Here is a 16,880-nt window from a genome sequence, read left to right as displayed (position 1 = left end):
TGTAATTACTCAGTACCGTTTTAATCAAAATACCTCAGAATAGAGAAATCTAATCAAAAAAGTAGTAGTCAAATGGCTGTGATAAAGAGCACTCAGGAAATGTATGGTGATCTACAGAACTTGTAGAAGGGTTTGTTAAGTTGCTAAGCCCACTTTGTTGCCATTTGTGACATTTGAAGTGTGTGATCGGCAAAGCAATCGTGTAATAAACGTTCAGAGTGAATCTGACCATTACGTGCCTGATGGAATATGCCCCAGAAAATCCTACGCAGTGCAAAAAAAATTTAAAACTGAAGTAACATAGCATGATTCATCCCGGCCTGGGTTCCTGTTATGCACAGCACAGATTGAAATTCCATATCCCCACCTCAAACTGGGGTTTCTGCACAGCCTTTTCTGCCTGTAGTAATTGCAGATCTCGGAGCTGGAATGAACGGAAACACTGAGAACTCCTAAAAGACCCTCACGGGGGCACATTTACCCAGGAAGGAGACTTGGTGGAGGAACGATGCAGCAAATTAGATGCCTGGTCCCCAGCACACTTCTTCAGCAGCTGTGGCACTTAGAGGTGTTTTTAAGCCCTCCTTTTGCTGTTTGAAAGGCTTCAGACAATAACTTCCTAATAACAGTCAGACATTTATTACCTTCAGGGAACTAGATGGAGACAGGATTCATGTTGAGCTGTAATTCACCTGCACAGGCTGCTGGCAGGAGGAACCACGAGGGGACTGACTCGGTATGTAACAGACAAATTCACCTTGACATCACAGAGGGGAGAAATGGATGGGTCCAACGTCAAATTGAGAGCTGCTTTCTGCCTGACTCCAGTGCTCTCTGTTGGTGCTACCCCTGCCCTGGTGCTGATGGTCAGGGCTGGACTGTGAGAGGCACAGGGGTGTCAGAGCTCATGGAGGGATACTGAGAGCTTCCTGCACGCGAGTATTTTGGAGGTGATTTCCTGACATGAGGCATGGTTTGCAGGATAGAAGAGCCAGGGGCATTTTCCTGGAAAAACTAGCAATTTTTCCTGGCTTCACACACAAAACTCTATTTTCTGCCAGCTAACTCCCATCCAGAATTGCTGGACCAGAGCAGGAGGCACACTTTCCATGGTCTTTTGTGGCACAAGTTGTTCCCACATTTCCCATTCCCTGGCTGCAGCTACTGCTGTGGACCTGCAGCTCCTTTTCGTGGGTCGTAAGGACTGCCAGCAGGGCTTGGACACAACCACTGCTGCTATTGCACATGCTGGTGTCCCACATGGGATGGAGGTCACCAGGAAAACAGAGCCCTAATGACAGCTCTGCCCTGCATCCCAGGCTGCTCTTCTGCACAGATCTATCCACCTGCCTTGTGACCAAAAGCTAACACAGGAGCTGTACTTTTCCTTTCCCTGAGCTCTTTGATTTTCATCATAATTATTTCTGTAGTATCAGGTACAACAGGGAGGGGAAGCAAAGAGTATCCCTGTCATTTCCCTCCTCTTTGGCCATCCAAAGAGGACAACTTCAAAAGGGAAATGAGTCCAACTCACAGTGCATGAATGGAGCAATTTGGGTTTTAATCTGGTTTAGTCATGAGAAAAGCTGGAAGGAGAGTCATCCCTAGGCAGGTTTGATTGAAACAGAAATGGGAGGGGAAGATGACGTATGGAACAATTTAAGTGACAGCAGAAACAATAATTTGTCAGACAAACTGTCTAGCATGTATTATACATGTGTGTCTGTTTCTGAGCCTATTTGACAGCAGTATCTGACACCCCCCACCTCCAAGCTGAGTCTGCCTCCACTCAAGAGGAAGATCTCCATGTCTATAAAAATAATAATGCAAAATTCCCTTTTGAAAGTAGCTCTCATGGCAGCACAGGTAGGGCTGGAGCTGTGTTGCTCTCCCCTGCCCACCCAGCCACGCCAGGATGGTGCATCATCCCCTTTGCACATGGTGAGAACAAGGGAGTGGGAGTTTATTTCCTGAGAGATCTTTACTCTTGGCAGCTTTTCTGGGGGAGGAAAGAGGAGCATTCAGGCCAATGAGATAATGTATCCCCTCCCTTTCCCAAATGCATCCCAGAGATGCTGCTCTGGCCTGGCTCTTTCCTTATGGAGATGGAGCATCTGAGCATCCCTAAAAGTGGATGGAGTCCTCCCAAATAGCCCTTCATTGACCCTGGATGTCTCAGACCAGAGAGAAATTGCTGTTCCCATGAGATATTTCGGTGACCAGGAGTCCCTAAAGACGTGACTTCACTGGGCTCTGTGCTACCTGGACATTTTTCTGTCTCTGCGTGGACCTCATTTCCCCAGATCCCTCTGCAGGCACAGCAGAGCAGAAGCAGTGAGCAGCCCTCACCCCTCTTATCTGAATCTTCTGCACTCCCAGGCTGAGCCCTCATCTTCCCTCTTCTCTACACGCTGATGCAAGCCTTGATGCTCAGAGCCTCTCCTGCCTTTTGCTTGTGCCACCCCTGTGCCTGCAGTATCTGCTGGCATGAGCCTGGAGGATACACGCATGCAGGGTGACAGGGATGTTTGGTAGCTTCATGGACAACTTGGGATGAAGAGAGAGGACCAGCCAGCCTTGTTTTAGGTAGCAATTTAGGACCTGCATCTACATCAGAAGACTGGAGCTGTGATTCAGAACAGCCACACCTCCAAGGAATTTATCCTCCAACTTTGACTTACATTTGCTGTTTTAAACTCATAGCAGATGTCCTTACCAGCCCTGTTATTGAGGGCACATAGCATCTCTTGCAACAGCAGAGCAATTAAAGAGGATTTGCAGGTCACCTTTAAAGCATTTCCCACAGCACGTTGAATCTTGTTATAAATCCTGTATCCAATACTGCTTTTATTTCAGCAGTTTTAATTGAAGTTTTAAATATTCTGAATCTTATGCAAGACACCCAAAGTGCTGGAGATTTTTTCAGGCCCTCTCTTGCATGACACCCATTCCCTGAAATCTCATTGTCCTTCTGCAGAGATAACAGTAACTCAGCACCCTGATAATGTATTCCACATTGGATAAAGGCTGTAGGTAGAGATGTTTCAATACGAGGTCAAACCCCAGACTGCAACCGGTTGCCTACTGTGTGATGAAATGTATACTTGGAGAGATCGCCTCTCCCCTTGAGAGCTTATAATATATTCATGCACCACTGTATGGGTAGGAAACTGGGAGAGAAACCAAGAAGGAAAATGATGAGGAAATTCAGCAGAAGGGAGCAAAAGAGGGAAGCTTGGAGGGTTTCGGAAAGGTAAAAATAGAAACCACAGAAACACAGAGCAGAGAGCATTCAATATTTTCTCAGTGCCATGAAGAAAGCCTGTGAAAAAGGAAATTTTCGTCATGATAAAATTTTCTATGTGGAGTTTTTTTTCTTGGGTTAGGTTTGTTTGTTTTTTGGTTTTGTTTTGTTTTTTCTTTTTTTTTTCTTTTTTTTTTTCTTTTTTTTTTAAGGAAGCACGGTATTTATAGCAGGAAAGAGTGAAAATCTCCCTGAAACTTTTTGCCTGAGATTCTTCAAAAGGCCACTTCAGTTACACAGCTCCCAGCCTCATTTCAGCCTCCCAGGGAGGAAGATACAAGAGAAGAATCAAAACTGAGAACTGATTAAAGGAAAAAAAGAAATTATCAAAGGGTTACCATTTTAACCAGCTGTGAGGCAGCAAGGCAAGGGAACAAAGAGGCAGGGAGGGAGGAGAAGGAGCTGACAGGATCTGCAAACAACCACAACCCTGGGTGAAGCTGTGAAATGCTAATGGCGAAGCTGCTCCAGCCCCACTGGGGAAGAGTTTCCGAGGAGCCCTGTGCTCTGTGAAGCGTTTGCTGCTCCTCCTCTCCCCACGGTTCATTCTGCTCTGCCTTGTGCCAGATGTGCTGTTCGATTGCAAACCCAGGGGCACGGGGTGGTTGTGGGCTGTGGGCATTGCTTTTAGTGCACTGTAAATATGGTAAGAGTGGACTGATGCATGTGCAGCCCCACGGATCCCAGGCTCCCAGTTCCATGGATCCCAGGCTCCCAGCCCCACGGATCCCAGGCTCCCAGCCCCACGGATCCCAGGCTCCCAGCCCTACGGATCCCAGGCTCCCAGCCCCATGGATCACAGGCTCCTAGCCCCATGGATCACAGGCTCCCAGCCCCATGGATCACAGGCTCCTAGCCCCACGGATCCCAGGCTCCCAGCCCCACGGATCCCAGGCTCCCAGCCCTACGGATCCCAGGCTCCCAGCCCCACGGATCCCAGCTCCTAGCCCCATGGATCACAGCTCCCAGCCCCACGGATCCCAGGCTCCCAGCCCTACTGGTCCACAGATAGCTCTGGGAGGACCGTGAGCTCCGGGGCTCTAACAGGTGCTTTGTGTCCCGTCCCAGCATCTCAGGCCGCACATACATTTCCTGTGACAGTGTTTTTCCTGCACCCTGTTCCAGTTTGTGGGCTAAATGTGTTCTCCTTGAAGAGGGGATCAGACGCCCGGCAGGAACCCTGGATGATCGCTCCTTGCCTGGGCCAGAAAACCCCCCCCTGCACAGCGCAGGTAACCTCATCCCTGCCGAGCCCCACCTCTGCCCTTCGGGAGTTCAGCTCCTCTACCGCCACCCGAGCTCTGGAGCGCAACGAGGACATTGCGCTGCCCGCTGCAGAGGCGGCCGAGCGCGGTGCTGCCGAGGGCCGGGGCAGGGCGCGGCGATCCCCGCAGCGGAGCGGCGTCGGCGGGGCCGGGGGAGCCGGGCGCTGCCGGGGCGGTCCCTGCCGGCCTGAGGGGCGGGTGAGGGGCGGGAGCGCGGCCGAGGGGCGGCCGCCGGGGGGGCGGGACGGGCCCGGACGGGGCGGCCGCTGCTGCCGCGCACTCGGGCAGGGCTGCGCCGGGCTCCGCGCCGGGAGCGCTGCCATGTTCGGCCGCGGCTCCCGCAAGCGGCTCTCCAGCCGCTCGGTGAGTGCCGGGGGGTCTCTGGCCCCTCGTCCCCCCTCCCCGCTCCAACCTGTGGCTCCTTCCCGCCGCCCGTCCCGGCTGCGCCCGGCGGGTCCCCTCTGCCCCCGTGTGCCGCCTGCTTGGGGTGCGTCCCCGCTCCAGCCCTTCCCCTGCCCTCTCCCAGCCGTGCGGGTGCCTTTCCCCCGGACGTGCCCCTTTCCTTATCCCCCGGGTGCCTATTCCCGTCCCCCTCGTCCCGCAGCCGGCGCTGACTCTGCTGTTCCTTGCAGCTGACGGCGTCGGGGGAGCCGGAGCGGGGCCAGCCCTGCAACACCTGCGGGGACCAGTGCCCCGGCTTCGCCCTGCACAAGTGGAGGTAAGGCCCGCCGAGACCCCCGGCCCGTGAGCCCCGTCCGCCCACGCTGCCTCCCATCGTGGCTCTCCCTTCGCAGGGTTTTTCGGCGCCCTCCCAGTTCCGTGCGCATCCGGGGTGCAGGTGTGGCTGTTTTGGGAGTGCTTGTGTTAGTCCGAAGCGCGTTGCCCACCCGCGGTGGGGGGCTCTGGGGACGCGGGTGTGCCAGCCCCACACAGGTGTGCCCGCGGCCGGTGCGGGGCGCAGCAGGATCCAGATGCGGGACTGGGGTAACTGGTTTGGTAATTACCAACTCGCAGCTTCCCCGCTGCGGTCAGGAGCTCGTCCTGCTGCTCCGGGTCTTGCCGGGGGCTGAAGCCGCCCTCACCTGTCAGGGACAGCCTGGGTGGGGTGGGAGGGGGAAAAATGGGGCTGAAGGGGTTCTGGCGGTCTGCACCAAACCGCTGCATGAAACTCCTGCCTCCCCTGCGACTGGATTTATCCCGTCGGTGATGCCAAGCAGAGATTTAGCTGTTGAAATGGATGGGAGTGTGTAGGAATGAACAAGTATTTTTGGCTGTTTCTGTTGTGTCTCTACAAACCTGACAGTGCCGGTGCCTGCTAAGCCTTCTCCTGGGTCAGCCCTTCTCCCCTTCCCGTGTTCTGCTGCCTCAAAATGAGTTCTTGCTGATGGGCGATCTGGGACTTGATACTAGATCTGGGCTGTGGGCTCTGGGAGCTCTACACAGTCTTAGTAGGCCAGGGAGCCCTTGGCGACCTTTTAACCTTATTTTTCAGGGTATACCCTTTTTTTCCAGCATCTGCCGTGCTTGGCGTTCCTCCCAGCCTCTGCCCTACTTCTCAGAGCTGTGTCTCACCAGATTAAGGCAGATTCAGAGCAAGGAGGGGGATTGATATATTCCTGTTGAGTTTTATCTTAATGTTTAGCCTTGCAAATCAGCACGCCTTTCGGCATTTGCCCCAGGGTGTGGTGGGGCTGGTTCCATAGGCTGAGGTCTGCCCTAAGGGATGCGCTGCAGCAGGTGGGGCTCGCCGTGGTCCTCCATCTGTCCCGGGTTTCCTCGGCTGTCCCGGGTTTCCTCGTGTCACTGCAGAGCCGCTTTGTAATACTTAGAAGTGTCAAGGAGAACTTTCGAATGCAGGATAAGGAGAAAAGCCGTGGTCACCTGCAGTATTTCTCCCCTGCTCCAAGGACTCGTGAGGTGCTGTGCTTCACGTTTCATTATGTCAGAGGGTACAACTGTACAGCAGCTTTTGAAGAATTAAGTGAATTTTGATAGCATCCCGCCAGAGGCCAAATGGCCCTGCAGAAGGGGCACACAGGTACCTGGGGAGTGTTAGATGAGAGGGATGTTGCAGCTCTTTTCAGATTGTGCCCTCTGCATTGGCACGCCGTGCCTCTAGGCCAGATCCTGCCAAACCCCATGTGCAGCAGCCTCCGGCCTGCCACGACTGCCCATAACCATCTCCTTTGCTGAAGAACCCCAGACGTGGAAGAGGGTTTTTGCTAAAACAGTGTGGATTTTTCCAGCAGCTTTCTCTCAGGAAAGGAGTGGTTATGTCCCTCGGGGCAGGAGAAGGATGGGGATCCTTTGGGTATGGGTGGGGTCAGTCCCCAGAGGCACTGCAGCCTGTGGGCTCTGGGTTTGCATCCCACTGAGCAGGTTAGACCTTACACGAAGACCTTACACGAAGACTCTGTGAGCTGAGACCCCTCCTGCAGACATTCCCATTTAATTGCCTTGATGTAAGAGTAATTACGCAATTAAACCAAATAAAGGCAGCCTATTTGCCAGAACACAATAGAGAGGAAATGTGTTCATTTTTTACTAGCCAGCAGTTTATTAATGCCAGGAATAGGTAAGCAGGCAAATTATTCACAGTAGTTTGTAGGCTGAAAACATGCTGAGGAGCCTGTGCCCTCTGTGCACGAGTGGTGGGGCTGCTCACCTGAATGTGCAGAATGAGATTGAAAGAAAACAAGCGTTTGCAAGGAGACCCTCAGATTAGGTGTATAAATCCAGATCAATTGACCAGTAGAGTTTTGTAAGGCTTTTTATAATCTTTTGACAGCGGAGTTTTGCTGATAAATGTAAATGGGGTGTTTTTGCCTCAAAGATGTAGAGTGGTGATAACACTTTAGGGAGACAGAATTTATAAACTTGCAGATGCTGAAACCATTGCTGAGACAGGCATTGTCTATACCTAATTATGCTGGACTCTGTATTTTCTACTTACCTGTGATTTTAGGTGTGATCTGTGCCGGCACTCCCTCAAGCAGGCAGATTGCTTTGTTAGAAGACGAAGATTTCTGTGCTTGTTTGTTGCCTTAAAAGCCACTTTTCTCAGAGATGGCTCTGAATGTTCGTTGAATTTATCATTCCTGGAAGCACAGGCATGCTTCCTGAGACAGGGAGACCTCTTGAAAATAAATTATATTTTGCAGAACTGTTTTCAGAATAAGACTAGTCTCTGTACTGCAGGTGGTCTGCAAAAAGATGAAAGGGGATTGTTAAATAATTAAATAATGTCCCTGGTTTTTGAAGTCTGTTTTTGAATCTTCATAATTTTGCTCTGAAATTATAATCCCACATTCAAGGTAGTGGGTGAATTATCATGTAGCAGTGTCAGTATACTTAATGCTAATCTGGTGGAAGCAAGGAATTGAAAACACCTCAGTTAAACTAGAGCATGACTAGAGCCTACATCTTACTCCCTCAAAGCTCTCTTCTGCATGCTACAGATCTCTGCCTCTTGTTGCAAGGCAGAAATTCAATTTTTAGTTTTACATCATTTAACCCCAAAGAGAAAAAAGTAAGTGTTTTTTTCTGAGAAAGCTGAAGATTGAATTCCACCCTCCTTTGGCTCGATGTCCATGATGACATAGCTATCAAACTATAACCAGTAAAACCCTGAATTTCTCATGGCCTGAGCAGGAAAACGACTCCTTCCTCTCCTCTCATTGCTTTCTGCTGTGGTGGGTTTTCAGCAAAGTGCAAAAGGACTGAGTTCATCTGTGTGGGCTCCAGTCGGGAAGATGGAAATGGCGTAACCAAATCCTCATTAATAAAGGTGGCTTTGTGTGGAAAAAGGGAAATCAAATTCAATAAAAATTGAACTCCTTAGGAGCCCTGTTGCTGTTTTCTAATCAGATCTGCATTACATTAAACTGTGTGCCATTCAGCTTGTTAACAAGCTTTGGCATTAAATAAAGCTGTCACTGGAGTTTGGTGAATGAATAGCCATTAGGAGTGTCTTTTGCATAATGTCTTGCAGAGAAAAGCCTTCGAGGGAGGTGGTCCAGGAGCAGGGAAGGGAATTTATAACCTAGTAGCGGTGCAATTAGTGTGAATATGCAAACCTTAAAGGTGACAAATGGTTGGCTTTTGCTGCTGTTAAGCTTACTGGGAAGAACTTATTTCAGATTTACTCGGGGTGAAGTAAAATTGCAGCCTTAATGCCACAGTTAAAATAGCGAATCCTTCGTGTTGGAGATTGGTATGTGTTTAGCACACGGAACCATGGTTTGTTTGCTCCTGGAGAACGTCTTGCAAAATACACTTGCAGTTCAACAGACCTTGCTGTTTCCTGCTCTCTGCCTTCTCCAAACCCCACCAGCTGAAAACATAGATGCAGGACACCCAGGATGGTATTTGAGCTTTGGTGTGAGGAAGCAGTGATGCACCACCTGGTTTGCAAAGCCTGCAGAGGCAGTGGCATACGGCTGGTTTCTGAGGGAAGGAATTTGGATGCTGTGACAGAGAAGACAATTTTAAAAATAGAGTCTGAAAACCTTTGGAGAAGTCTTTGTTGCCATAGTTATTCTTCTGGTTTGCAGAAGCATTTGAAAAGCAGTAATAAATATGACATAAAGACAAAGACTTTTTGCCAGGGTTTTAGTTTCAGTGTGAGATTATGTCTTACATCTTTTCTTGGAGCATCTTTTTCCTTGCACACGTCATGCAGTCTTTGTCCCTTGGAATCACATTTTGCCAGGGAAGAGATCTGCTTCTCTTCAGGCGTTGCTGTCACACATCGTGCTCTTAATATCAGTGGTGTGTGTTTGTACAGCACACAGTGCCTGGCACTTCCCTTCCAGGGCAAATTTATGTGACCTGATGTAGTATTCAGTAATAGTCCATATAAACAAATTTTGTTGCATGCAGTTGTTTTCAGCATTTATTTATTTATTTCCATAACTCAGCATCTTGCTATAATCTACTGCAGTCATTCCTGCCGAAGTCTGATGTCATCTGGCCTTGTTGGATCAGGGAGTGTCTGCAGAGACAAACTTTTCATCTTCTCAGGAGAGATCTGCCTGGAGATCCCAGGTGATCAGCCCAAAGGGTTGTGATTGACCACTGGGTCACAGAAACCTGTGGACAAGGAAAAGAGACAAGGTCATGAGGCAGTGACCCAAAACGAGGTGGTGGGTCAGAAGCCCTGTGGTGTTTGATGTTGTTGGGTGATGGTGCACAAGTTGCTTTGCAACTCCCTCCTCTGCCTTGTTGACTGTAGACAGGGAGTTGCTGGTGGCAGTGGATATTTGTTTTGTTTGTGTGTTTGTTCAGTGCCCAGTGCTCTGGGGATTGCTGTGCAGGAGCAATGAGAAATTCTGTGTGTTTGCAGCCTTTGTCTGCATTCCCACTGCTCTGATCCTGCCCATGAGAGGTACACCATAGCAGGGTCCTGTGTACATCCCTGGGTGCCTTTGGGTCTTCAGTTTGATGCCTAGTTCTTCATCCAGAGAGCAGAAACAATAATATTTGTAATGCAGCACATGAACGAATAACACCGAATTCTGAAGCATTTGTTTCTACTTCCAAAAAAAAAAAAAAAAGTACAGATTATTGCTTCCATATGTTTTCAGCATTTTTCATAGGTTATGTCTCTTGCACACACACACTCCCAGCTTTTCCCTGGCATGAATAACAGGCTTTGTGCCTCTCTTCTTTAGGATTCAGATATTCTGCACTTCCTTGCATGTTTGTTTGAAAGGATTTGGAAAAGTGAGAATAGCAGTACCTTATCTTGAATAGGCTGATGATCCTATCGCTGCCACGGTGAATTGTGCTGGCCTGGAAGGTTTTAGAAAATTCATCATTTTGCAGTTGGGAACCTGAAATGAAATGGGCTGAAACAGGCAAAACTCAGCCAGTGCTGGTCTAGCCCAGTGCAGATCCATCACAGTGCTCCTGAAGTGAGTCCCTAAGGGACTGCAGAGGGCTAAGGGTGCTGCTATCCCTAGAGGACCTGCGCCTGTTCCTGGGGATGGGCAGGAGTCACCTGCTTCCCAAAAATACTGTCACCCTGGCAGAGGGTATGCAAGGAAAAAAAAAAAAAAAAAAAAAAAAAAAAAAAAAAAAAACCACAAAACCCAAAGGTTGGTTTTGTTTGCTGATTTTAAAGCCTTGCACAAAGCTGTTGGTATCATTAGCTTGTTTTTAGTTTATTTTTGTGTGCTTGTTTGGTCACAGGTTCATAAAGGAGAAGCCATTCCCTGCCAGGTTCTCCAGTGGCAGTCAGTGCCCTTGAACCCCTGTGCCCAGGGTGGTTTGGTGGGGGTGGCTGCTGTGTGCACTTGGCTTGGCATCAATGCCTTCAGCTGTCCTATTTTCTTACTCCTGAGAGATTAAACACTTGTGTGTTTGGAAAATCAGGTCTACCTTTTTGGGGGGTACTTTTTACCCCTGTGTTAGTAGGGAGAGCTGGGGTAATGAGTGATGGCTTGTGCTGCTCCCACTGTTCCAACAGCAGCTCTACCAAGGGGCATTGGGGTGGGGGTTTGGATGGATTGTGGTGTAGGTATCAGCTTTGTCCTGCTTTTGTCCTGCCCTGGGACAATTTTTTCCTAAATGTTGAGTGCACAGTTGCATTTAAGGAACTCCCAACCATTTTTTTCTGACTTGTGGGTTCCATTTCTTTGTGCCCTGCTGCTGAAACAGCACTTGAAACAGCACTTAAAACAGCCAAGACTGATAAGGTATCCTGTTTGTGTTGGCTGGGAGACGCAGAATCCACATTACCAGAGCATTACAGTGTCAGAGGCAGTGTTGTCCCTGGCAAAAAGCCTAAAATAAATTCTTTAATTTTTTGTATGCGATGTACAAAAGAGCAGGTGAGGTATGTACTTGTTTCCGGGCAAGCCCAGGGAGCCTGTTTGAAGTCCTTTACAAGCCACTTAGGATTGTATTGCAAGAACTCAAAGGAGTTTGGTCACTTGTTGATTGAATTTCAGCTGAGCACAGAGCCCTGCTCTGCAGCTGCTCTAGCTGGAGCTGCTCTGCCCAGCTCCATTGCCACTGAGCTGCTGGCAAAAGCCAGAAAAGCAGAATTTCTCCTAGGGAACGGGCAGTGTGGGTAGATTTTCTGTCTGTTTTGAAGTGGCCTTGAGCGATTCTATTTTTATGAATGGTGTGAAAAAACACTTATAAGCTGTTGCAGGCTTTGGGCTGATTTTGTGGAGTTTATTCTGTTTCTGGTGTGATTGTGAATTACATTGATGATGGATAGCTGTCTGTAGAGCAGACACACTGAATTCTGAGTTTGTGTGATATTTTACTTCTGAACAAATAATTTTAAAATTTGGTCGGGTTTTTTTGTTAGTTTGTTTTGGGGTTTTTGGTGTGGGGTTTTTGTTTGGTTTTGTTTGGTTTTTTGTTTGTTTTTCTTGGTTGGGAGTTTCGGGTTTTGTTTGTTGGGTTTGGTTTTTTTGGTGGGTTTTTTTTGTTTGTTTGTTTTTGAAAATGACTACAACTGTTTCTTGGTATGCAAAGAGTAGAATGTCACCTGCCTGGTGTGACTGAGTGGGGTGTGCCATCCCGAAGGCAGAATTTGGCTGGTGAGTACTTTCCTGGTGCCTCAGCCACGGGGCTGCGCTGCCGGGCACTGACAAAGCACAGTTCCCTCATGGAACCTTTCGAGATGGATTTGCCCGAGACCGACCCACAAAACTTGGAAGCAGGATGGATTGGCGTGCACTGGGATCTCCTAGAAGCAGACAGCTGTGGGTGCTGGAGGCTGCAGTTATGGATTTGGGAGCTGTGCAGGCTGTGATTCAGTGGGACATGCTGGACTGATTTAACAGATCAGAGCTGCTGGATGTGTAAGGTCCGGGGATCCCTGTGCATCCACCCTAGCGCAGGGAAATGGGTTAAATCGCTTGTAGAAGCCTCTTCTGGGCCGATGAGGGGGAAGAGGTGGGAGATGAAGAGTTGCCCTGGTCCTGTGTCATGCGGAGTGGAGCCGTCATTCCAGCAGTCGGCATCTTTATCCACTGACTGAAGTTCGGTGCCCTGCCGGTGCTCCTGGCCCGGCGGCACAAGGAGCGCACGGATCCGCGCTCCCCGCGGGATGTGTCCTGTGCTGCGTGTGGCGTGTGTTGGGTAGGCAGGGAAACCCCTGCTGCTTTAACAGAGGGTTTGCAACAGGCCTTTGTCACCAGCGTGGTGGGGCGTGAAAGGAAAAGCTGCCAGCCACCGCTTTGGTGGGATCAAGGCTGGAACCCGGGATCCCCGCTGGAGGGGCCGGGCGCAGCGCTTTGCCTGACGCCCACTGAGCGCTGCCCTCCTCTTTGTTGCTCTCGACTGTAGAGTCTGCAGTGTTTTCAAGAGTTTTTCTTTGGTTTTGTTCGTTTTCTGTTTGCCTTTGAAAAGTCAATCTGCAGTCTTTCAGACTTTTTCAAAGACATTTCCCCCCCCCCCCTCCCCACCCCCGCCCCCAGTAATCCATCCTTATTACAGCAGTGAGTCACTCTTCAAATAATGAATTGCGTTTTCATTGTCTGGCTTGTAAGTCTATCACCGAGTTTAAGGATGGCCGATAGTATCAGCTGAGACCTTTGACAGCTGGCTTTGCAATTTGTGATGCTCATTTGGGTATTTGCCTTTTTCTCCAATGAATAATCTCCCAGCCGTGGTTGTGGAAAGCCGGACTCTTCCTGGACTCTTCCTGCGCTCGTACCATCTCTGCGGTCACTATCTAATGTTGGAGGAATTTGTAACATTAGCAGAATTGTCTGATGTGAGGAAAACTAATTTCAGGGTAAACCTCACGAGCATGGCTGTAAAGAACGTTTTTCTCATGCTTGCAGACCCCAGACATGCATCAGTGCAGCCCCAATGGCCAGAACCTTTCTCAGTTCCCCCGTGTTTGGGCCAAGAGGTGTTCAGAAAACTCAGGGTGCTCCTCTCTGCCGCTGGAGAGGCTGTTCCTTCCCACGTGTGGCTCTGCTCTTCGCAGGACCCCGATACCAGAGCTTATCACTTGGAGAGCTTGGTGTGACAATTATTATTCTCGCTGCGGAGGGAGGCACTTTGTACTCAGCCATTGCAGCAAATATTTCATCTGCTATCCATCGCCCTTGTGTGGATGCTGCCGCTGCAGTGATAAAAAACATAATGGCTGCTCTTGCTGATAAGGGGAGTGTATAAGTATAATTATTGAAATCCCTATGTAGAGCTCTGTGGATGGATGGAGAGTCCCTCTCCCTGTGAATGGTTTCTGTTGCTCTGGAGCCTGTTGGGGAGAGCAGGAGCCTGCAGCTCCTGGCAGCTGAAGTGGGAGCTGCTTGGACACAGCTGTGAGCAATTAGTAAAGGATGTCTTTTCCCCTCCCTCCACTTTCTTTCCTCCTCTTCTCTTTGAAACCAAGTCACAGGCTATGGGGAGTCCAGAGTAAAGCTCAAGCAGTTCAGGTTTGAGATGCTCCTGGACCAGCTCGAAGGTGGCCACTGCTCAGTGTGTTCACATTCCAGCAGCAGAGTGAAGGTCTAAGGATCCAACCCAACCTTGCAGGAAGCACACTGCAGCCAAGGAGCCAGAGATTATTTAGATCAAGCCAACAAAAAAAATATTTCCATGGCAGCAGTAACCATAGGAGACCTCCTCAGCATGTCTTGGGTGGTTCCTGTTTCCCTGCCTTCATCTGTTTGCTTTGCAAGCGGAGCAGTGGTTGCAAGTGCCCCTGGTGTCACCAGGAGTGGCCCATGAGCCCTGCTGTCCCCAGGGGCTTGGCAGCCACACTGGGGATTGTATCACTGCTCCTTGTTTTCTCTTTTGCTCTAGTTGGTAAAAAGATGCTTTGAGAGGCTTCTTTAGATGCCATAAAGTCTCAAAGCCACCTCTTTACCTGGTGTCAGCTCACAAATGTGTGTTTGATCCTTAAATACCCAAGGCATAAAAGCGAATTGTCTCACAGGGTCCAATTCTTCTTCTTTTCTATAGCGTCTTAGAAAGATGCTTTTATATTCCCTCTGGCTCAGCTAGTGATGCTTGGCCTTCAACCAAGACAGGGAATCTAGGACAAGAATCCCTGAGAAGAGCAAGATGAGAAGTTATAAAAAACCACAGCATTTTGTTGGCGAAAAAAAAAATCCTGGTACAAGATTTTGTTTAAAAAAATAATCTGGAATATTTTTGATCAGCTTCATGTGGACACATTTCCAGGAGGGTGTAAGAGGAGGCTTGTTTCCCTGGGTAGTGCCTCCTCTAGGAAATCCAAGCTGTGAAGTGAATACAAATGCTGGAAATTGAGAGGTTTTGCAGTGAGTCACTGGAAGGGATGAGGAACCAGTTGTTCTGGTGTGACTGTGCAGCTCTCTGACCCGACGGAGACAGGGTGGCTGTGTGGAATCACCTGGGGGCTTGGGCATCTCAAGCCAGCACCCAAGGGTGCTTGGACCCCCCTGTCCCCCTCCCACCCTCCAAGGGCAGTGTGGAGGTGTCCTCACGGAGCACTGTGGAGCAGATGGGCCCTGCTTACAGAGACAGGTTAAAAAAAGATGTCTCCTTCTGTGGGAGCGTGACACAGAGAGGGAGAAAATACATCGTGGTGCCAGTAACTGGGATTTTGATGCTTGTGTAGCAGACAGTGCTGCTCTGATCCCTCCAGGCTGTTGGGTGCTTGTCATAGCAGGGTTTGCTCTGTAAAGACCTGGGTGCTCTTTGACCCATCTGGAGGTGGAGCTCTGTGCAGAGATGCTGCCAGACAGGGTGTCCCCCATCTTGCCCTGACTCTTAGAGGATTTAATCCCTGCTTTTGCAACATCCCAACTCTATCAAAGTCAGACTTTTGCTTGAAATTACACATTTGAAGAAGTAGCAGCAGGATGGGGATAAAGCTGATTTGATTCCTTTTCTCTTCTCACCTGTCAAACAATGGGAGCACTCATCACAGTGCTGTGGCTGGGCCGTATTATCTGTGTTTGGTGCCATAAAGGCCACATGTCTAAAGTGCAGCCCCTTTAAATGTCAGATATGAGAAGAACTGGGATGTGAGAAGACAATAAAAGTTAATATTCTAAAATCAGGTTTGTGCAGCATAGCTTGGATTTTTAATATCGAGTGCATAATTTATTACAAGGTGTAGCAGTTTGAAATACATATATTTGAATATGTTTTAATATTATCTTTCCTTCCAGCAGCAGGAACTATGCTGCTTTACAATAGAAAAATGATTTCACATTGCCACGTGACAGTTTCAGCTTGTACCTCTAATAGATGTGCGATTTGCTGAAGTGTGAAGGCTATCTGATAAATGCCTGAATAATAAAGCTATATTGTTTGTTCTGATCTCCCTTTGTCATTTTCAAGTGTATAAATAAAACATTTTCACATTGGACCCTGTGCAGTTCCAGCCCAGACTTATTTACTTTCTGCTGATGTAACTTGGAAGAAACATGAATCTTTCAGTCTGACAGGAGAGATCTGGTGGCATCATTATTGCATGTTGCGCTCGAAATGATCAAATGTAATGTTAATAAATATTTTCCTAAGAAAAGTTATAAGTATTTAAGGAAGATTTTCAAACAAAGGAGCATTTGTCTTATGTACAGCAGAGGGCACTCGGCATCGCTGCTGTGCTGCTCAGCTGCTGCTCCAGCTGCCCAAAGGGGGAAAAAAAAAAAATCCCTGTGCTGAAATTATAGTTTGCAGAAATTAAATACTCTGTGTGTGTGTTTGCTTATATAGGGGTGTGAGTGTGTATATAAAAAGACACAGGGTGGCGTATATATAAAAATAATCCCAGCACATAATGTAAAACTTAAATATTCATAGTGGTTGCTGAAGTTAGGTGAAGCACATGTTGTGTTGATTAATGCTCTGCCTGCTGTTATGCTGAGCTTCAGAGGGGACTGAAGTATGCTGAGAGGAGAAAATGAAGAGGCCCTGGCTAGTGAAGGGTTGCAATCTTCATCTTCTTGAAGGCACAGAGTCTGGTGACAGCCTAGGATGCTGGGAACTACCCGAGCAGAGGAAAGATCTTGAAAGATGGATAATATTGGCGGGTGCAGAATTAAGAGTCCTTCTGTCTAGAAATGCAGCAGATCTGGGGGCTTGGGGGTTCTGTGCTGGAGTTTGCAGTGCTGAGGTCTCGTTCCCAGCTGCACCAAAGCTTGTGGAGTTGGGAGGCTCCTGTGAAAGTCCCTGAGATTGTTCTTATTCTTACTGTAGAAGTTATCTGTGTAAGGAAATGTAAAATACTGAGGTTGTGCCTGGAGCAGGAAGCAGCACTAGCCCCAGGGATGCTGTGGAAGGGCTGGATGCTCTCTTGGAGCATTGTTGGTTGGAAGATGAAGCACCTGCTTGCTAGGGGA

General features: G+C 48.8%; 1 protein-coding gene across 1 annotated transcript in view; it reads left to right on the top strand.

Moving 5' to 3' along the window:
* Positions 1-4,890: 4,890 nt before the first annotated feature.
* The window catches only part of PRICKLE2 (prickle planar cell polarity protein 2), a 104,430-nt gene continuing 92,440 nt past the window's right edge, over positions 4,891-16,880 (top strand). Inside the window, exons 1-2 of the mRNA XM_066195433.1 lie at positions 4,891-4,932; positions 5,202-5,287. Coding sequence (XP_066051530.1) covers positions 4,891-4,932; positions 5,202-5,287 — 128 coding nt within the window. The remainder of the gene's footprint in view (positions 4,933-5,201; positions 5,288-16,880) is intronic.

This window comes from Chamaea fasciata, unplaced genomic scaffold, assembly GCF_029207755.1.
Source record: "Chamaea fasciata isolate MVZ Bird 193981 ecotype frontalis unplaced genomic scaffold, bChaFas1.0.hap1 SCAF_13, whole genome shotgun sequence".
Classification (NCBI taxonomy): Eukaryota; Metazoa; Chordata; class Aves; order Passeriformes; family Sylviidae; genus Chamaea; species Chamaea fasciata.
This window is presented reverse-complemented; position numbering and strand designations above follow the sequence as displayed.